Below are 21,362 nucleotides of genomic sequence, written 5' to 3' on the forward strand. Positions count from 1 at the left end.
TGTATTTTGTAAATATCTGCTGTTGTGCAACCAAGCAATCTATAAATCTATAAATTTTGTTAAAAGAAAATAAAAACAGAGGGCTGAGAAAAGAAGTGAGTCTTTCACATGTCAGGGTGTTAGGCTTTCTGCCTCACTTCTCTGAACTACGGTGACAATAATGCTCTCACTTAGGCATTCCTTCATGTGACGCTTCAAGGCATGGGTGAAGTATTTCCCCCAATACTGTATTAAATGTTTTTTCCTCCTCCCATTCATATGAACTCCATTAGAAAAGAAGGAAAAAGTAGCCAAGGATGTTAAGAAACTCTGCATTCATATAAAACAAGTCACATTTACACTGTTGCAACAATGGAAGAATGAGCAGCACAAAATATAGATGTTTCTTTCAATGGGAGTCAGAGGCTCAGCTAAGTATCTAATTTTACTATTAAAGGCAGGGTGCTAATGTTGTACTTGAAACCTCCTTCCATTGAAAGCAGTATGCCAGACATGGCAAAACATATTTCCAACAAAGAAATACAAAGGATTTGAGAAAAAGGTTGGTAGAAATATTACAATTAAAAACACACACACCACAGTTTATATTTTAAAATCTATCTGTTCCTATGCATTAATTGAGCAGATATCCCCCCTTAGCTGGTGTATTAACTAATTAAATGCAATAAATGGATAACAGGTTTTATAATTTTTTTTAAAAAATAAACCAGGAAGTTAATTTTATTAAGGTCCAAAGACAACAGTGTCTTTCAATGGGTGGCACAAATCCACTCACAGTAATATCAAGTATGCTACAACATTACAGAAAGTCTAGAAGAATATTACTCGTCAATTTTTCTGCAATTTTCGCTCAAAGTATGTGCAAATCTTCCTCATGGGAACCAAAGTAGCTACGCCCTGCGAGGGGAAAAGAAAGGCAGAGTTATGTATCAGGTCAGACACACTTATACACATTGGATATGTATTTTTTTTAAAAAAATTATCCTCTCTAAAGCCATTCTAGTCCAGAAATTTGAATCCTAATAATGAACTTCCTCAGGATCCTCATGTACCCAAAACAGCACCATTAATGCTGAGGTATCAACAGTCTCTGGGGAACCCCAAGTTTTGCAGAAGTACCAAAAGGAAACTTATTTTATAATACTTTTGTCTCATTCCTCTCCCCACCACAAAGTTCTCAAACTGGCACAATGTGGTTGTCCCCCACAGCAGACAACATAGTTGTGCATGGATATGAACCCAGACGCTATCAAGCATCATGTCAAGTCTTACACCTTACTGGCTCTTGAGAAGACAACAAACCGCAGAATGCAAGCCTTGCAGTCCATAAGTATCAAATTGATGCTGCTGAGCAAGGGCAGAACCCCTTTCTTCTCTCAAGGAAAGGGCAGCCCTGAGTTACCCGCTCATCATCTGAGTGAGGTAGTGTCATCCTCACTGCAACTCTCAGAGTGCAGGATCTGCACTATGAAGTACCACTGCCTTCCAGAAAACATAATCAGAGAAATTAAGCAAGGTGAAGTTAGCTACCCATGGAGCAAGAGAGCCCCAGTTCTGTCCTGGTCTCCAAAAAATGGCAAATACGTTTCCCATAACCCCAAAGCAAAGTGTCCTTCCTATTACGGAATGGAATGCAGCAGTCCTGTTATAAATGTTTCCATCCCCATTACACAGCTAAGCTCCACTTCCTTGTATCTATTGCTGCAGCTTTGCCTGCTGTGACAGAGCAGGAAAAGAAACTCAGATAACAATGGATGATTTGCTTCCCGGTGCTGTTTCCCGCTGTCAGCAACAACCCTCATCAAAGCCTTTAAAATGGGATTGAAGGGAAGGCAGAAAACGCTTAAAAATGCTCAAGCCACTCTGAGCAATAGAACAGGGTGGGTAGCATTCACATAAATGGGCTGCCCTACTTCATCTGTGCCTGGCATGTCCTAGTAAAAGGTAAAGGGACCCCTATTAGGTCCAGTCGTGACCGACTCTGGGATTGCGGCGCTCATCTCGCTTTATTGGCCGAGGGAGCCGGCGTACAGCTTCCGGGTCATGTGGCCAGCATGACTAAGCTGCTTCTGGCGAACCAAAGCAGTGCCAAAATTTTTTGAAAGGGGGAAACCTCCAAAAATAGAACACACATACATAAATTAAACATTGGGAGTGGCATGTAACAAGTGGAGTATCTGAGGGACTGCAGGGTCTCCTCAGGCACCACACACTGGGAACCCCAGAAATAAACTCAAACATCAAAGATGTTGTAGCCATGTTAAATGTACTTACAGGCCCTGGTGACACAATTCCTGTCCCAGATTCCTGTCGCCTCGTGCTCAGATTCCGCAACGGCTGGGAGCTGCAGCCAGACCCATTTGGACAAGTAGGCTTGTTATTCCGTAGCTTGTCCCCTAAAGCAGACAGCCAGTTTCTTTTGTCTGGAGAACCGTTCTCCTTGTCAGCCATTTTCCCACAAGGGGCCTTGAGAGGAAGCGAAAGGTTTGAGAAGCTTGCAGGGGAACAAGGATTTCCAGGTGGGGAAGGCCCTTCCAGGCTTTCAGCGGCCGGAGCTTGACCACTGAGGGTCAGGCAGCCTTCCCCTTCTAAGTCTGCTTCCAAAGTGTCCTGCTGTGGCCTGGATTTTTTAGGCACCGGGTGAAGATCAGTCACGCAGTTGCAGGTTCTTAGGCACTTGGCAGGTCCTTCCTTGCTGGAGTCTAGCCTCCTCTTGGCTCGCACCTCAAGCCTCAGATGTGGCGATTCAGAAGTGGCGAGGACCTGAGAAATCTCTGCTGCGGCTTTCACATGGGAAGATACATTTGGAGTCTTGGTAACCCACTGCTGAATGGACATAACTGAAGGAGGAGGTGGCTTGGGCATTGTGTCTGTAGCGGTTTCCTTCTGCCTTGTTGGAGTGTAGGCCGATGTGGCTGGAGGTTTGACCGATGACGATGTTGGTGTGCTGGAGGGAAGAGGAAGATCTCCGGTGTAAGCTGGAGCGCACGCTGCAGGCTGCGGCGAAGAAACAGGGGGGCTGCCCGTCAGAGAGGCTTTAGCAGGAGTCCCTTGGCTGCTGCTTTGAGTTCCTGAAGGTAAAACACAAAGCCCAGATGAGGACAAAGCATCCCAAGTGTGAAGAAAGCAAGGGCACAATCAGGACATACTAGCATTCCACATAGTCAAAGGGTCTCTCACTGCAAACTTCTGAGGATTGCAGCCTAAAATTATGGACGTGTGTGCAAGTAAAACAAACACTGAAGCAAGACTCATCTTCTTGAAGGATTCAAATACTTGTATGGCGCCCTGCCTCCCAGCTTATAGCTCTGAAGTGAGAGGGAAGAAGAGCTTGCTCTATATTGCCGTCAGTTTAATAGTCTCTGCACAGCCGCAGCTTGTGCCAATCACTAGCTGGATGCACGTTTTATTCAAATAAAATAGTACCTGGTTAAGGCAACAGTGAATCGGAGTGCAAATAACTATTGTGTGCACATAGCACATGTTTGGTGTTCAAAAAGCCAAAGTATGTAGGAAGTCTGCCTATGTCTGCACGATCCTTGCACTTCCTTTCCCATTCCTGAGCTGAATAAAGAATAAGGTATCACATTTTTTTCCTAACAAGAGCCAACTTTTTGACTGTAAATACCCAGCACGGACATCACTTGCAGTTTTCAAGCTGGGAGATTTAACAACTACTTCTGTATCAATAGGAAGTTGTTTTTTTAAAAGTAGGTTTCCTAAGAGGACAATGATGTATGCGTGTGTACACGAGATACACACAGCACGAAAGAACTGGCACATACCCTCCTATTGTTCTGCAAGTTTCCTGCGAGTGAATTCTATGTTGGCAAAACAATCCCTTTCTTCCATTTCTCTGGGTTGAAAGAAGCCATTTGTGAAGGTGAAAAAATCAGCCCCCGGTCAAAAGCAGTATCTGGGATACCCTCTCTTGTGGGTCTGGCACAGTGGTTCTTTCATACCTTCTGGGTTTGTTAGGTTTTTTGTTTTAGACAAACTCATGGGATTTGGGATAGAATTGAAAAACGTCTGGTCCCCAAGATCAAGATATTAGGTCTGGTGCCAATAATTTGCTACACAGCTACAGACCCATACAAAATTGCTTTAGTACATCAATTGGATCTTCACGAATCGTTGTGGTTATTAATAGTTTGAGGTTCTAGCTCATTTACTTGTAAAACTAAGCTGAGCAGAAAGGCAAGGACTGCAAAGCCTCTCAATTCAGACAGAAACAGCAGCAACTGCAATTGTTCATGGCAAATCCTTACCAGCTCCCTGCTCTTTTGCACATGCCACACCTCCAACTTGCTATTCTGAACCTAGGGCATGCTAATGTCCTCTTTTATCCTCTCCACTAATGCCCCCTTTTTCTGCAAATACAAGTAAGGAAGAAGAACACTGTCCTGAATAATTTGCCACACTATTTCTATTTGCTCTGAATGGACTGTAGGGCAGGAAAAGTCAAGTCATAATTTAGTGGCCTGGACTGAATGCATATCCTTCCTGTTACCTCCACAGAGTAGGGATCTGTCTTGCAATAACCCTGTTAAGTGTCAAGCACACTGACAACAGTACAATAAATAGCATAAACCCATCTGGTAATTCTGTTCACAGTAGGATTTCTGGATTTGAGATTACAGTTTAGCAACTAAAATTGTATCTGCCACTGCAGTCCCATGGATGGGCAGGATACAACCCAAGGAGGTGCTTAGGGCTGCGGACAAAGCCCAGGAGTACTGATTTTACTCAGGAAACTTTTGGGGTGGGGATGGAGGTTGTATAAACCTTAGCTCTGAAACACTAGTTCAGCACTACATAACTAGAATTCCTCTTAATCCAAATATTTGTATGCCCTACCCAGAGGATTTAGATAAAGATGGTTTTATTATTATTTATACAAGCCAGGTTGAACCAGGAAACTCCATTTGTTTACATTCCTTGTGCTGCATTGTCCTAGAACAGTAATAGACACATGCACACCCCTTCCCAAACATAGCTTGGCCAGGTAAATGAGCTTTAAAGATAACTGTAAGCATACAGCTGCTGCTGCTGCCACGATTGCATCTCACAGCTGCCCAGAATTTGATGGCTTCCAGATGTTGGACTCCAATTCCCATCAATCCCAGCCAGCATGGCCAACGATCAGGGTGATGTGAGTTCAGCAGCACCTGGAGGGCCACAGGTTCCCCACCACTGCTGTGAAGAATAGCACTGCCATGAAGAATAGGAGCTCTTTAACTTTTAACCATTTCATTAATCTTGTAAGCCGGTGGTTCCCAATTAGCTAAGTACTGCAGACCCCCTGTTTTTTCAAAAGACAAGCCATGGACTTTTGAAAAAGTTGAGAGCCAGTGTGGTGTAGTGGTTAAGAGCAGTGGACTTGTAATCTGGTGAACTGGGTTTGATTCCCCGCTCCTCCACATGCAGCTGCTGGGTGACCTTGGGCCAGTCACACTTCTCTGAAGTCTCTCAGCCTCACTCACCTCACAGAGTGTTTGTTGCGGGGGAGGAAGGGAAAGGAGAATGTTAGCTCCTTTGAGACTCCTTAGGGTAGTGATAAAGCGGGATATCAAATCCAAACTCTTCTTCTTCTTGATATCTCTGAGGTAGTTTTTGTCATGTGAATTGTGCTACCATACCCTCCAATGTGTTCCAGCACAAAACTGGCCTGCACTCCTGCACGTGACCCACACAAGAGCACAGTCCCCCCAAATGGGATGTCTCGGACAGCTGGTGGTTATGTGCCACGGACCCCCTGGGAGGATTACACAGATCCCCAATTGGGAACCACTGCTGTAAGACATTTGCACCCCAGCAGGGCATCTTTCCCACAATTCGGCAATGCATGCATGCATGCATGCATGCTTGCTTATTTATTTATTTATTTATTTAACTTTACTTTTTCACTGGAAAAAAAAACCAAGCACTACTTTTCCTTCAGAGCAGGTACCTCTTTCAGGAATTTTTTTATTTATGAGTTGCTAAGAGGACTCTAGCCAGCTCCTTCTGTTTCCTTTCTGTAGATATCATCAATCTTTTTAGCAACTGGGAAAACTACTCCAAAAGCTTTTATTTTTATGTGGTGGAATAGAGGGAAAGAGCTCTCCCTGCCCTCTGGGTAAGAATATAACACAAAAGCAGCCCAGCTGGATTAGACAAAGTGTCCACCTAGCCTGGCATTATTTCCCTCAGAGATATAGGTCCAAAGAAGACTTCACAGGGCAAGAGCATGAGGGTTCCACACACCCCCATCCCTATCTTCCCAGCATCTGACATTCCGAGGTATACTGCTTCCAGACATCAGGCTCCATTAAGGCTTATGGTTAATAGCTATGACCAAAAGCTCCTCTATGTATTACTCCAGCCCATTTTAAAGTCCTCTAATCTAGTGGCCATTATGTTTTGTGGCAGTGAATTACACATGGTAATCATGCATTTCTAGTCTCCTGAGCCTAGAGCCCATCAATTTCATCAGCTGACCTTGGAGTTCTCGTTTTATGGAGGCAGAAACTTTTCTCCTTATTGACTCATTCCATTCCTCATTATGCACATGCAGCTTCCAGGTCACCTCCCCCACTCCAAACCCTAGCCTTTCCTCCAAGAAAATGTGCCTCATCCCTTTGGCAATCTGGGCTGCCCCTTTTTCAGTGATATCCACAGAGCGAGCATGCATGTGATAGGTGCACTTCACTCTACAGTATGCAGTTGAATTTCTGGTATTTATGTTTATTGACATCTATTATACAATTCTTATGGAATTAGGGTGTGTGGCTATCTTAGCCACAAGATGGCTGCTAAGTCACTCCTCGGGATGAAAAGCTCTCTAACTACACATTGGGAACAGAGAAAGAATGATCCGAACACCATGAAGAGATCAGCAGCACAGGATGCTGCAACTACATCTGAACTGAAGGAAGGAGAATGTCTTGGCACATCTCAAGAGACCTGAACTTTTGCTTTTGTTTCAGTTTACTAACTTTACTTTCTTTGCTTAAAATAGACTGTGTGTGAATGGACTGTATGCTTGTACCTGTAAGTGTATGGTTGCAAATGAGACTATGGAGAACATATTATGAGAGAGGCTTTATGCCTCAAGCAGAAAGACAGCCTGTTTCCCTATTACTGTGAAATCCCAGGGCAGGGAGCATGATCCAGAGTATTGTTGTTTTAAACTGTACCATAGGATCAGTCTATCACCAATAATAAATGTTGTGCTAGCAAGTGGTCTATGCCACTGTCTTATGCCTTAATGTGTAAGTGTGAATTGTGTGATTCAATCACAATCCACTGAAACAGTTTTACCACGTTGGTGGTTCTTTTTCTTCTTTGTTATTGAGTTGTGGGGGAAAAGGGTTAGGGGGAAGAGTGTTTCCATGGGTTTGCTTCAACAATTGTGAAGTGACAGATTACTGAATTTTCCACATGATCACAAAACAATAAAACTGTATTTTTTTGGAGGAATATTAAATAATCTAGAACCAATTGTTTGTGGGATAACATGCTGAAGTTTATAATTAAAGGTTAAAACCATAGAGCAGTGATGGCCAAACTTGGCCCTCCAGCTGTTTTGCAACTACAATTCCCATCATCCCTAACCACTCGTCCTGTTAGCTAGGTGGGAAGGAAGGCTGCCTGATTATGACTGATGAGCTTCAGTAATTTTCAGTTGTCTCAAGTGGGCCCTGGGAGCACAATGTCTGAGAACCTCTGGACTACGCAATACAACCAATTGTAACTTTTCTTTATTTGCATAATTCACAGAGAATCCTTAAAAGATAGATAAGAAAAATTATCCTTGATTTCAGGGCCAACATAATCAGCTCCAGATGACCAGCTTACTGCATTAACTTGCAGAGCTGTTTGAATGCTTCCACTTCTTACAAATCTGTGGCAAGATTGGGTTTTACCATGCCTTTAAATGCTGTTTTAAGCTGGTAATCACCGAGCCACAATTTTGCCACATGTCTGGCAATGCTTTTTGACATTCAACCTGTTACCTTGAATACACATGTTCATATTCTGTGGCAGCTGTATTCTCTCAGCTGCACATCAAACTGATAACCTGAATTAGGCTTATGTACTTTTAATTACTAGTCTTCCATGAGCTATGCAGTGGGGTGGAAAAAATCATCTTCCGGCTACACAGGTATCTCCACACTGACAAGACATCAGTTTCATATAGCTGTTGCGAAAACTGTTCTTGAACCTAATTTATGCTATGCCTCTGCTTTATTAAAGAAATTGCCCCGAAGCTACAAATCTACTGCACAGGAGAGAACATTTGTCAGCGTCTCGGAAGTTCTTACCTGTTCCACTTTGTTCTCCCACTTTCTTCTGGCAGGCCCAACCCACCAAGCTGCTTTTGTCTAGACAGTTCTCTTCTTCGGTTCCTCGCTTTAAGCGCCAAATCTTGATGGTGTTGTCGTCTGAACATGTGGAAATCTGCAAAAGAGCACAGGGAGCCACCTGAGAAATGCCACACTTCACAAACAAGGGAAGATATTGACTCTCTAACAAACAGTGGAAGAGTGGCGAGTTTTGGGAATGGTAAATGTGTCAGAGAAGGGACTTGCAGCTATCCTGCTACATTGAGAACCTCAGGCTCTCTCTTTATTAGGATGTAATGCTATGTCATTTCAGATTAGAGCCTGGTAGAATTATGAGTCAGTAATTTTTTTTTTAAGGGACGCGGGTGGCGCTGTGGGTTAAAGCCTCAGCGCCTAGGACTTGCCGATCGAAAGGTCGGCGGTTCGAATCCCCGTGGCGGGGTGCGCTCCCGTTGCTCGGTCCCAGCGCCTGTCAACCTAGCAGTTCGAAAGCACCCCCGGGTGCAAGTAGATAAATAGGGACCGCTTACTAGCGGGAAGGTAAACGGCGTTCCGTGTGCTGCACTGGCTCGCCAGATGCAGCTTGTCACACTGGCCACGTGACCCGGAAGTGTCTGCGGACAGCGCTGGCCCCCCGGCCTATAGAGTGAGATGGGCGCACAACCCTAGAGTCTGGCAAGACTGGCCCATACGGGCAGGGGTACCTTTACCTTTATCCTTTAATTTTTTTTTTAAAACCACCTGTCTTATTAAGTTTAAATCAATAGATTTCTATACCGCCTCTTAAATAAATTTCAGAGCTGTTTATGGAATTAAAATATAATAAAACATAGCAAGAGAAAAAAAGGTATGAAATGGGCCTTTAGGCTATAACATCTGGTTCCAATAATTGCCAAATATGTCTCTATGCTACCAAGATGAGATGCTGGCTATAGTTTTTGCATTTTCTGCTGCTGCTTTTTATAGATTATGTTTTATGCTGTTGTTTCATTCTGTAAATCCATTTTTAAAAATGTTTTATTGTTTTAACAGTGATGTTGTTAGCTGTCTTTGACAATCTATTGGAATGGTGAGATATTCAGTTTTGAAACCTGTAACTTTGTAAATGATGAAATATTAAAAACCTTATTGGGGAAAGAATTCCACAAAGAGGTACTAGCTCTTCAGTTGACAGGATTTTTTAATCCACTCTTGAGCTTACAAATCAAACACACACACAAAACGAACAAGGGAGATAGCCCCTGTCTTTAGGCTTACAATCTTGACAAGACACATCACAAGAGGAAAAGGGATTGGGAGAAATGAAGAACTAAGCAAACACATGTTCCATGTACAAGAACATGTGAGAATAAAAAAAGGGTTTGCCTGGTGCAAAGATAACCTTGCCAGACAAGGCCTTAAAAATTGGTGGGTTCTTGTTGTTGTCTTGTTGGGCTGTGTATGTGATAAAGGGGAGTTATACCAAAGTGAAGGCGTACTCTTCAATTTGTTCCCATGTCAGTTTCAGTCTATTGATTAGCTTTTCTAGTAAGGCACATAGTTTGATACCAGTGGCCCATGTATACTCCTGACAGGTCTTTCCAGTGGTCCTTCTGAGCTCCACAAATGGTGCTCTACAACCAAAAAAGGTCCTTTCATCTGCCTCATCTCATAGCGGGAGAAGCAGTTGTAAAGCCAAGGGCTTAAGGCTATCTAGGCAGGAGAAGCTACTTTTGCTTTGAAGCAAATGAAAAGAAATTATATTTAGGCTTTTGTTAGTGGAGTTTGTTCCAAAAGGCAGGTATAAGGAGAGACTTTGAAAATGTGGAAGCAAACCTTAGTGAAGTCAGATGGACACCAGGCAACAGAGGTGACCTCCTGCAAATGGCCAATGAGCATCATGGGAGGAAGTTGGGGATCAGATACCTAAATAACGGAAAAATTGCAGAGAAAGTCAGAAAAGCGAAGACACCGGAACATCAAAACATCTAGGTATCAGAAGGAGAAACATCAATCTGGGATATTTTCCAGCCCGGCACTCTCTGAATGTTTTGTACTACAACTCCCATCAGCCCCAGCCAGCACAGCTGGGGCTGATGGGAGTTGTAGTACAAAACATATGGAGGACGCCAGATTAGCAAAATCTGCTCTGTAACCCACAATTACCAAACAGTGCTGCCTTTCAAACAGAGCAAGTTTAAAAGGAAATTGAGAAACCAGCGGTATGCTGAGGAAATGTGTGTGTGCGCACACATAAAATGTTAAAAGCCATCCAAATTCTGCATCTAGAAAAGCTGTACAAATCACACACATTTGCAAGGCCTCTCTTATTTTGCTCAGTTTGCGCCAATTGTCTCACTTGTAGCGGGGGCAAAGAACGATGCAGGACACAACCTTCGCTTCCCAGTCACTGGAAATGTAACTCAGCTGCCACATCAATTCCTGGCTTCAGAGAAATCAGCAGCTGTTGGCTGCACACTTTCAAGCATATCTTATTATAAAATCATAGAACTGTAGAGTTGGAAGGGGTCGTGAGGGTCATCTAGTCCAACCCCGCCCCCCACAATGCAGGAATCTTTCACGCAATGTGGGGTTCAAACCCACAACCCTGGGATTAAGAGTCTCATGCTCTACTGACTGAGATATCTTGTCAGCCATAAATCCCAAGAGCTTGTTTTTAAAATTATATATATTCCCCACCCCACCCCAAAACCTGCTCAGTGTTTTAAGTAACATGATTTAAAAACAAACAAATAAGGTTGTCAGAAGTCTAAATTCTGCACTCAGAACCATTATTCCTGCTTTTTCCTTCCCCATCTTCCCCTAGGACTGATATAGGGAAACCTGTGGCTTTCCGGATGTTGGACTATGACTCCCTTATCCCCGACCTTCGGTCATTCTGGCAGAGGGACTGGAGGGAGTTGGAGTCCAACAACATCTGGAGTGCCATAACTTCGACATCTTTGCTCTAGAATCACAGCACACACAAACCTGGCCACATACAGAACAGGCATCATAAGCCCAGCTCATCAGCTTACAAAATCTCCATTTCTTAACACAGAGTTATATTTTGCAGACAGCCTTGGTATGAATGACGTCTTTCAAAAAAAGACAAGCATTTTTAACCCAGGAAAAGTAATAGGGAATAAATTTAAGTGTGCAGGTACGGAAAGCTAGAAATCCATATGTATGTTGGGCACATCCTGTATTACATCAGCCAGGGTTCAGGAACCTGCAGTCCTCCAAATACTGCTGGACTCCCAACTCTTATCAGCTCCAACCAACATGAGAAATGCTCAGGGATGATGGGGGAGTTGGAGGCCAGCAATATTTGAAGGATCGCAGCTTCTCTGACGCTGGCATAAAGCCAAAACCCTGTACCCTGTCAAGAACCTGCAAAATTAACAGCTATGTATGAGTCACTTCAAGTGCAATCTTTTCCATTCTCAAATAATGCAGAATATTTTGGAAAAGTATGGGGTGGCAACAAAGATTATGAGACAGGTGGCGTGGGGAGCAGGGGAGAGTAGAAATAAGTACTGTTTTTTTTCAGTCACCCTTGCACAGCCGGCTGTAACTCCAAAAAGCTCAGAGCAGCTTACCTCTGGTTCCCTGGCAGGCTCATACCCAGAGAGCTTATGGGGACAGATCTGCTTAGCTTCAGCAGCGTAGCATGTGCCTTCAGACTATCCTCTGGCCCATGTAGGGCACAGCACAAAAATCCCCACCACCCCCCAAACACACACAATTCCAGCATTCCTGCTTTTCTGTTTGAGAGTCCTTGGTTGATTTACCAGGACACTTTCAAACACTTCTGCAAATCCACAAGGCAAAGTAATTTGCTCTGATGAATTAGGCTGAAGTCCTTCGGAAGCCCGATTCTGTGTTAGATTCCCTGTTGCAGTGTGCAGACAGAACGTCCATATAGGAAGCTATCTGTAAATCAGAATTCTTTTCTTGAAAGGTCAAGGCAACACCCTTCTACTTCTCATACAGAAACAACCGGTTCTGTTTGACTGCGATGCATTCAGAAACCTCAGTAGGCCTTGTTGCTAGATTTGCTTGCTGTGAGTCAAAGGCGACTATGGGGTGTGGCCTTTATCCACTTTCAGGGGGGCTGAGTGCCACAGCCTACCCGGGGCCTCTTCACTTGCCTGGTCCACCTCTTAGCTATGCCATGGCCTTTTGACAGGACTAATGTCATGACCAGCAGCTCCTTGCACACTGTGTGGCAGAGGAGCTTGTGTGTGTGTGTGTGTGTGTGTGTGTGAGAGAGAGAGAGAGAGAGAGAGAGAGAGAGAGAGAGAGAGAGAAGGCTCAGATGGGAAAGGGCCAGAGGAGATGTTGAAGAGTATCAGAAAGCAAGATAAAAGGTTAGTGTGTTATTTATTATTATATAAATAAAAAAACTGGGGATATAAAGGAAGGGGATAGGAAATAGGAAAGCTATTAAAAGGAGGAAGACGTGAACTTAAAGAGGCAAGGGAGTATGGATAAAAAGAAACCAGAAACTGGAGAGAGCTCAGTATGAAAGGAGAATGGGAGAAGTTAGAGGGATAAAAGGCATATGGGGGTGTGAAGGGAAAAAATATAAAAGAATGTCTTCTCTGGCGCAGCAAATACCGCCTAAAATGGGATACCTAAGTTGTACTTGGGTTGAGGAAAGTCAAGCTTTGGAACTCCTTGCCACACTGTGGTGTTTTAGCTATTTGCACAGATGGTACTTCCCAGCTGGTTATGACAAACTCTGCCTCCATCCGCTGTCATTTTGTGACTGGCATGGACCCCTGATCACTGTTTTGCGACTGGTGGGACTCAGTAATTTCCAGCTGCCTCAACTGGTCCCTGGGGAGTGGACAGTTTGAGGACCCCTGTTCTACGGTTTCTTTCTGGAGAGACACTAAGAGGGACAGAGGCCCTGGGATCTCCACTTTCTGGACCTTGCATGCCCACCCCATCCTGAAAGTGCCTTAGGTGTAAAAAAAAATTTCAGTACAGTCCTCTATGCATAACTCCTCCTGGCTATCTGTACTGACCGAGGCAGAAAACCTCCTAGCCATGCCACAGGTGAGGAAGCAATTGGGAGAAAATGCCACGCCACCTACTCTGACTCATTAGGCCGCTAATGAATAAGGAGTAACCTAAGCTAACCTCAAGCTGCAGCAGATTCTCAGATGCTCGATTCTATTTTTCAGCCGCTCTCCTTCCCAAAGCTGTGAGTCACCGTCAGCAATGTGATATTTGATGAGGATTTGCACTGATGACTAAGCGAACTTTATTAAATTCTTCACCATGTGGGTAAATGAAGCTTTGCAAGGATGTATGAAAAGCACAAAAAGGATGCTCTGCTTTTCCTGATCTAGTTCCTCTTTATTGTTCTGGCAGCTTGAAAAGCTATCCATAAAGTTCTTAAGTAGAATAGGGAGGATTGGCGTTAAGTCAGGTGGTGCATTTTAAAGGGTTTTTTGCCCCCTCTGAGTTTAGGTCAGCTTCTTGCCTATATATATTTAGAAAATGCCCTGTTCAAAACCCATCCTCTTTGCCAAAGGAGGCAACAACATGGAAACCAGAGCCCTTTTAAGGAGAACAGCTAAAGCTAAAGCTCTTGGTAGAGAGAGTATCTGTGTTTACATTTATCCATTTCCCCCTTCCACGGTGTGTAGCAATGTCTCACAATCCCTTATTAATGAGAGCAGGCCGAAAAAAGACATACTTCTTGCTGGGTCTGGATTCAACATTCATAAGGAATAATAATAAAAAAAGCCCTAAGCAGCTGGTCCCTCTCGTGGGGATTGAATTGAGGGGTAACTGACACCTTTGAGCACATCCTTCCTTGCAAATGCTCATCTTTAGAGCAATAATCAATGCATGATGGAGCAATAAATGGATCAGCCCAGCTTTGGCTTAGCTCTACTAATAGTTAGAAAACACTACCCACCCCCTGCCATAAAGCTTGTGAAATTGCAACTACCCAGTCTTTCTGTGGCCCATAAGCTCGAAACCTGTTTTATGATTTTGAATTCCCTGAATACCCATGTTATTTGTTTTTAACATGCTTTTATACTCCTGTTTCATGCTGCACTTCTGTTTTGATGAAAATGGTCATTTTATGTTGCGCAGCACCAAGAGATTTACAAAACTTTAAGCAGCTTATAAATGCTCTTAAACCAAATAAACAAACAGACAATCCCAAATGTCAGCCTACAATTCAAGCCTGGCACGCTGGCAAGACGCTCCTGTCCAGAACAGCCAATCTCTGCATGGAAACAAATCTGTGGTAATGGCAGAGCCAATTGATGTGCAGAAAAGGCAGAGTGGTGGCAGACCCCACAGCAAATACCCAGCCCTGCATTAGACCTGGATAGGGAACATGCAGCCCTCCAGATCTGGACTACAATTGCTGCCATCTCTGGCCACTAGCTGATGGGAGTTGGAATTCAACTTCTGGAGGGCCAAAGGTCCTTGTCCCTCGTCTAAGACATGGGCCAATGCTTTCACCTCCAATGGCTGCCTTCTCCCCTACCAGCTCCTGATAAGCACTGAGGCTTCTTAGAATTAATCACATTTGAAGCGGTGCTGCATGTGGGGTGCCTATAGTGGCCAGTAAGGACAATAGATATTCCACAGCCTCCTCTTGCCCTGGCAAGAGAAAGCCATAGTTTTCAGCCACAACAAGTTGTGTACACAACAAAAGAAACCACCAGGATACTTTTTGTGGAGTACTGCCTAGAGGTATCCCAAATGCTGAGGTAACAATAAAACTTGCTCTTTATTACTAATGCACCTCCTTTCCTTACAGCATATTGTTTACGCTCCTTCCGGAGAAGGTCATGGCGCTGAGGGAACTTTACCTCAGGACACTAGGTTGGAACTGGAAGCAATGATTTAACTCCAGTGTGCTCAATGAAGTGACAGACGTCTTAATAAATTTCCCTCCTATTGGACAATCAGGTTGCGGGACAAGGAGTTGGAGGGTTGGGCCAGGCAGCCATGTAATACAAGGAGGATGGCAGGAACGTCTCTTGAGAAGTTAAGCCCATGGGTTCAGCACGCAGTGCAGACAAAAAGTGAGGCAAGTTCATCCAGGGAGTGATGGTTATTATCTCCATGCAGTCTTACACCTGATAGGCCACAATGAAGAACGACTTGTTAGTGTCTGGCTACTTTGCTTGTGTGAACCAGCCTCAATGCCAAGACTTAGCTCAGAGAAATGGCCAATGGCTCAGTGGTAGAATGCAAGTTTTGCGTGCGCAAGATGCCAGGTCTAATTCCTAGACTGTTCAGGTAGGTTTGGGGAAAATCCCTACCCTAAAGAGCCACTGCCAGCCTGTGTTGACAGTACCAAGCAACATGGACCACCGTAAGACTTGGTGAGAGGTGGCCTCCTATGCTCCTTTGAAGGTGGAAGAGGTTATTGCTTTGCGCAGAGACAACAGCTAATGAATAATGGTTTTTCAGTACCTAACAAGCAAGGCAATGTATAGTACATAAGTTAAGATTAACAGAACACAAAACTGTATCTGCAAGATAATAACCTAAATAAACATATACTTGAGATAAAGTAAGGAGGAGGAACATAAGGAAAGGACAATTAAAGGACACCAGTTAAAATCTCAGTGGAACAGAGAAGGCTGGTAGATAATGGAGTATTTCAACTTTCAAAAAGGCTTTGACAGAAGTCTCTCAACCAAAGGTTCCTAAGGAAACTGTGCAATCACGGGGTAAAAGGATAAATCCTCTTATGGGCCAGAAACTGGATAAAAAACAGGAAGCGGAGAACAGAAATAAATTGACAACTCTCACAACGGAGGGATGCAAGAATGGAGGGAGATTCCCCCAAGGATCTCTGTTGGAACTGCTGCTTTTTAACTTGCCAAGAGAGAGACAGACAGAAAAAGTATGAGACAAGAGATCTATTGTTTGGTCCAGCTAAGGATCTGGAATCAGGAGGCATATAAAGAGGGATTAAAGAAGACAGACAGGAGCAACAGAGCACACACATTTTTTTATACAACAACAACAATGGAACTTTACAGTGAACTGAAGAGAAAGGGGGCCAGAGTAGAGAGAAGACAAGGAGAAAGGTGGTCACATTTATGAAAAGCTGCAGAGTGGGTCTCTTCCAACTCAGAAGCTGACAACTTAAGGGCTGGACAGATTGTGTATTGAAAATACAGAAGATATACATGTTTCTGCTGTTGCTTTGCAGCAAAAGGCTTGGCTCTCTTTTGGGGGGGGCGTCTCTTGAGCTACCCGCCTTTCTGTAGTGCACTTGATCTCTGCATATGGCACAGCGACTTGGAATGCAGTGGGGAAAGGGAGGCACTGGAAGGAAGAGGATCATTCTCTGGGGCAAGGGGGTGAGGGGGATATATAGCCTTCTGTTCTTTCCAATGCTATGATTTTGGCTTCTCTGCTCAAAATAAGGAAAGGAATCATGTAGATGTCAGTATGGCGTGATTCAATTTCATTCTTTGTTCCCCTCTCAGGATCTGACGTGTTCCTGGTGTGGAACAGTGTGGTGGGAAGGAACTTGTATCCAGTTTTTGGTAGCTGAGAGATGAATGAATCCAAGCGCTAACATTCCAGAATTTAGGACAAAAGTTTTAAGAATCACACATGAGGAAAGACCACCCATTACACAGTTTAAAAGTACAACCACAGATTTGTACCTGCTGTGTCCAAAGTCAACCCAAGTTGACAGGTGAAGAAGTGGCCACTCTAGATTCTCATTCTGGACAGGGACAGCCTAATTTGTGTTGTCTATGCTGTGGTAATCTCTAGGTTAGATTACTGCAATGTGTTCTACACAGGGCTGTCTCTGAAGACTGTTCTGAAACTTCAGCTAGTGCAGAATTTGGTGGCCAGGTTGCTCACCAGGGCAAGATGGTTTGAGCATATAACACTGATCCAATGGCACTGGCTGCCAATTAGCTTCTGGGCCCAATTCCAAGTGCTGGTGTTCACCTGTAAAGCCTTAAACAGCTGAAGACTGCAATACCTCAAGGACCACCTCTTTCCATATGAATCTACTTGGACCCTGAGATCATCATCCTAGGCCCCTCTTTGTGTGCCTACTCCATGAGAGGTGTGGAAGGTGGCAACAAAAGAATAGGCCCTTTCTGCAGTGGCTTCCCACTTGTGGAATGCTTTACCCAGGGAGGTTTGCCTGGTGCCTTCATTATACACCTTTAGGCGCCTGGCAAAAATGTTCCTCTTTAACCAGGACTTTGGCTGATTGACACCCAATGCCCTTTTAAACGTTTTGTGGGAGCGTTATTGGCTTGTTCTTGTTCTTATTTTTATTACCGTATTTTTCGCTCTATAACACGCACCCGACCATAGCACGCACATAGTTTTTAGAGGAGGAAAATCTGCAGGCATGCCACCCGTAGGCATTCCCTCCATAACACGCACAGACATTTCCCCTTACTTTCTAGGAGGAAAAAAGTGAGTGTTATGGTGCAAAAAATACGGTATGTATTTTGTGTTTTTTTACTTTGCAATTTTACGTTGTGAACTGCCCTGAGATCTATGGACAAAGGGCGGTATTGAATATTTAATAAATAAAATTTAGCAGAAGTCATCTCTTACCGAGGTTTTACACTGGATGGGGTGAACAAAAAAGAAAAAGAAAGAAAAAAAGCCTACATAAATAAGTGCCCTTGGGTGGAGAAATAGTAATACAAAAGCCGTTTGCATTCCTCCTCACATCATCTCAGTGTGCCAGCTAAGCTTCTCAGCTGCTAGCTGGTGCTTGGGAATTTTGCTGAAAGCTCTGGCTCAGCCACCCTAATAATGCAGAGGCCTTAACTCCCGAATACTAAGCAGCTAGGAAGGTGAAAGGTGGAGCAGGAGGAGAGGAAGAAGAGAGACAAACCTGACAAAAGAGCTTGTGAAGTGGGTAAAGTGCTGGGGGGGGGGGAAGAATCAAAACAATTAAACCATTAGACTCTGTTAAATATGAAGCAAGAACTTTCAGCTTGTCATAGCTGGCTGAGTAAACAGGACTGAAAGGGATTTTTTAAAGGCCTATTCAAACCAGATTAAGATCAGCAACTTGAAATAAGCAGGAGCCAGGAGCCACGAAAGAAAGTAGAAGCAGGAGGTTAGCTGTTTTCTATCAGCACTTGCATTTGGGCTTGACAGTTGTATACTCTTGGCATAGTAATGCTAGGAGCAGCCCCCGCACCAATGATCCTGTCTCTGCCTCCTCTCCGTGTTCATTGGGTGTGGAAGAGACCAGCCGCAGGGGATGGGGCTGCTTACCTTCCAGATGTAGGCATTCTGGTCACTTGAGCCGCTAATCAAGAACTGGTCATCTGGGCTGATGCTGGATTTGACATAGAAACTGGAATTTTGATGCCCACTGAAAATGGACCCTGAGATTCAACAAAGAAAACCAAACTTTCAGGATTAGTCAGTAGTTATAGACGCACAGACCAATAGTGCGTCCATTTCCTGCCAGGTCACATACACTGAGGATCAGGGCCCCTTCCGCACTACACATTTAAAGCAGTATCACACCACTTTTAAACAGTCATGGCTTCCACAGAAGAATCTTAGGTACTGCTGTTTGTTAAGGTTGCCAAGAGTTGTTAGGCGACCCCTATTCCCCGCCCAGAGCTACAGTTGGAAGAGTGGTTTAACAATCGGTCCTGCTTCCCAGGGAACTCTGGGGAATTGTAGCCCTGGATCTGAAGCTCTAGCCATCCCTGACTATTGGCCATGCTGACTGATGGGAGTTCAACATCTGGAGGGCACCAGGTTGGGGAGGCTGCTAGATCCTCTTGTCCACTGAAGAAGCATCCCTTTGCAATAAAATATGAGAGGACAAATAATACTCCCAGCAGTCTTTCATCAATCCTTCATAATACTTCGCACCATTTAGTAAAATTTGAGTGGCTGACTTCAGAAGCGAAAGTATTAGAAGCTGGGCTTGTTGGGAAACAGCTGCGCTCAGTTAAGCAACAAGTGAAATGGTTGGGAAACTTGCTTCACTTGACACAAAGCCTACATGGAAGAAGAGCAAAGTGGAAGTTCAGCCCAAAGCTTTTCAGAAGTCATCTTCAAAAGGCTTTCGTTTCAGGCTGGGAGGGCCTTGGCTTACAGAGGGCAGGGGTGGACACACAATTAAGGGAAAGCTCACACAGTCAACAGAAGCACACTCTGCCCCAAGGAAACACTCCCAGTGCCTTATTAACATTTCAGGGCAAGGGCAAGCAACCACCACAATGCAGTTCCTAACTTTTACCCACAATGAATGCTGGTGGTAACTAAATGTTTGTGTATATATGCTGGATTCAGCCTGTAAGTTCAGGTGTCTCATCTTATGGTCTACACGCTGATCAAACAGGAATCATGCTGTAAAGTGAATGTGTGTCTGCATGGCAAAAGGTGGGCAAGTTTCAGACTTGTCAGATCCACTTTGCCTTTTACTAGCAACCCCCCCCCCGCAACTTCTACCTTCTACCAAGTAGAAGAGGTGCAACAACAAAAAAAGTCGCAAGAATTTTAAAAAGAGTGCCTCTGAGCACATTCTGAGTTTAGGGACTTATTTCCAAAACTGAAACTTTCACACAAAAGTCCCCATTTTTAGGAGGCTTATTTAGGTGGAAAAGGTTGTTTCGTTATTGCTACTACTGCTGAGCAACTAGGAGTCAGAAACCTGGGCCTGTCTGCAGTTCATGACGCAGAGATTGACCATTAGATCCTGATCTGCCTTCTGCTCAACCCTGCTGTACAGCCCAGGAGGCTCTTGCTGTAGTCTGGCATTCCAAAACTGACAAGGATTTCACCAGCTGTTTATGATAAAACAAAATTATTTTGGCAAATGATTTATACCCTGCTTTTCAAAAGGTTCCTGGTTTGGCTTACGAAAAGATCGCAATAAAACAAATCTGACCCGCTCTTCCCTTCGCCCCAGTCAGTTACCCTATGTACTCCTTGCAGTGCAGTTTTGCTCTGCTTCTTGGTCTTCAAAGCCCCCAGTTATGGCAGCTTCCTTAAACCTCTTAGCATTCAGCACTTCTTGGATAGAGAATGAAGCTCCAGCATCTGTCAGGGAAGCTGCTCCTCTCTCACTTCCTGCCTCTGGTATCCTATTTCTCAAGGAGGATATGCACCGGCTCGGTGACACGGGTCAGTGGGCTATTTTTAAGGGCTCCGTAACAGCTCACCTGATCGATTACGCCTTGGAACTACTGCCCCAAATAGCTGTGACTCTTGGCACGTCAAAAACTGGAAGTGGCTGTCACTAATGGGGAGAGTTACGTGCAGATGCCAAGAGCTCTGGGTTGACTGTGAAGGGGGAAAGGGCGCATTCCTAGCCTTAGCACAGAACGTTACCGAGGCCTCCCTCAGTCCTGAAAGAGAAGCTCATTGCGGCACCCATCATATAGATGGCAATACCATAATCTGCAGCAATAACTGACTTCAGAACAGTAAAGGCAGTAGGAGTTTCTTTGGCATGTGGATTTGACATATTGGGCTATTTGCTTCCTAACATTAAGGGAATACATAAACCTGCTACCTTTGCAGTCTCCTTCCTTTAAGTACACCCAGCTGCCAGCAGCCTCTATGTTTTTCTTATACTGCTATCTCCCACCCCAGTTCCCTGCCAAGAAATAAATAAAAATCCAGGTGCCACTAGAACAATGTTATTACTACAGCCAGAAATGTATATGTTTGCACAACTGCTTAATTAAAAAAATCAAGTATTTGACTATAAATGCAGGGCTCGGGATAAGGTGTTTAAAATTGCCTTTGGCGAAGTCACCCAACACACCCAAACAAGTTCATTGGACCTAGCCAATTTTTATTAAAATTGTACAAAATTAAATTACAGGATATAGTATGAGCTCAGATGCTTGGAATGTAGACAGACGTCCATGAAAAGTTTGTCTCAGACCACATTTCCTCCAAAAGGGGATGGGTGGAGAAGAAAGTTTAACTAATTATGCTCTATAAACTCTATAGCGAAGAGACTTTAATTAGAGGAAGTACAAAAGGGAAAGCGAGCAGCACCTGCTCTTTTCCAGGCTTTCAGTATTTGCT

The 21,362-nt window shown here is 44.1% G+C and overlaps 1 protein-coding gene across 1 annotated transcript in view; it reads right to left on the reverse strand.

Moving 5' to 3' along the window:
* Window positions 1-297: 297 nt before the first annotated feature.
* DTL (denticleless E3 ubiquitin protein ligase homolog) overlaps window positions 298-21,362 on the reverse strand; it is a 31,163-nt gene continuing 10,098 nt past the window's right edge. The window contains exons 11-15 of the mRNA XM_053383236.1: window positions 18,576-18,688; window positions 10,143-10,232; window positions 8,307-8,442; window positions 2,275-3,071; window positions 298-897 (exon numbers count right to left, since the gene is read on the reverse strand). Of these exons, the coding sequence (XP_053239211.1) occupies window positions 829-897; window positions 2,275-3,071; window positions 8,307-8,442; window positions 10,143-10,232; window positions 18,576-18,688 (1,205 nt within the window). The 3' untranslated portion in view covers window positions 298-828. The remainder of the gene's footprint in view (window positions 898-2,274; window positions 3,072-8,306; window positions 8,443-10,142; window positions 10,233-18,575; window positions 18,689-21,362) is intronic.

The sequence above is a fragment of the Podarcis raffonei genome, chromosome 3, assembly GCF_027172205.1.
Source record: "Podarcis raffonei isolate rPodRaf1 chromosome 3, rPodRaf1.pri, whole genome shotgun sequence".
Taxonomy (NCBI): Eukaryota; Metazoa; Chordata; class Lepidosauria; order Squamata; family Lacertidae; genus Podarcis; species Podarcis raffonei.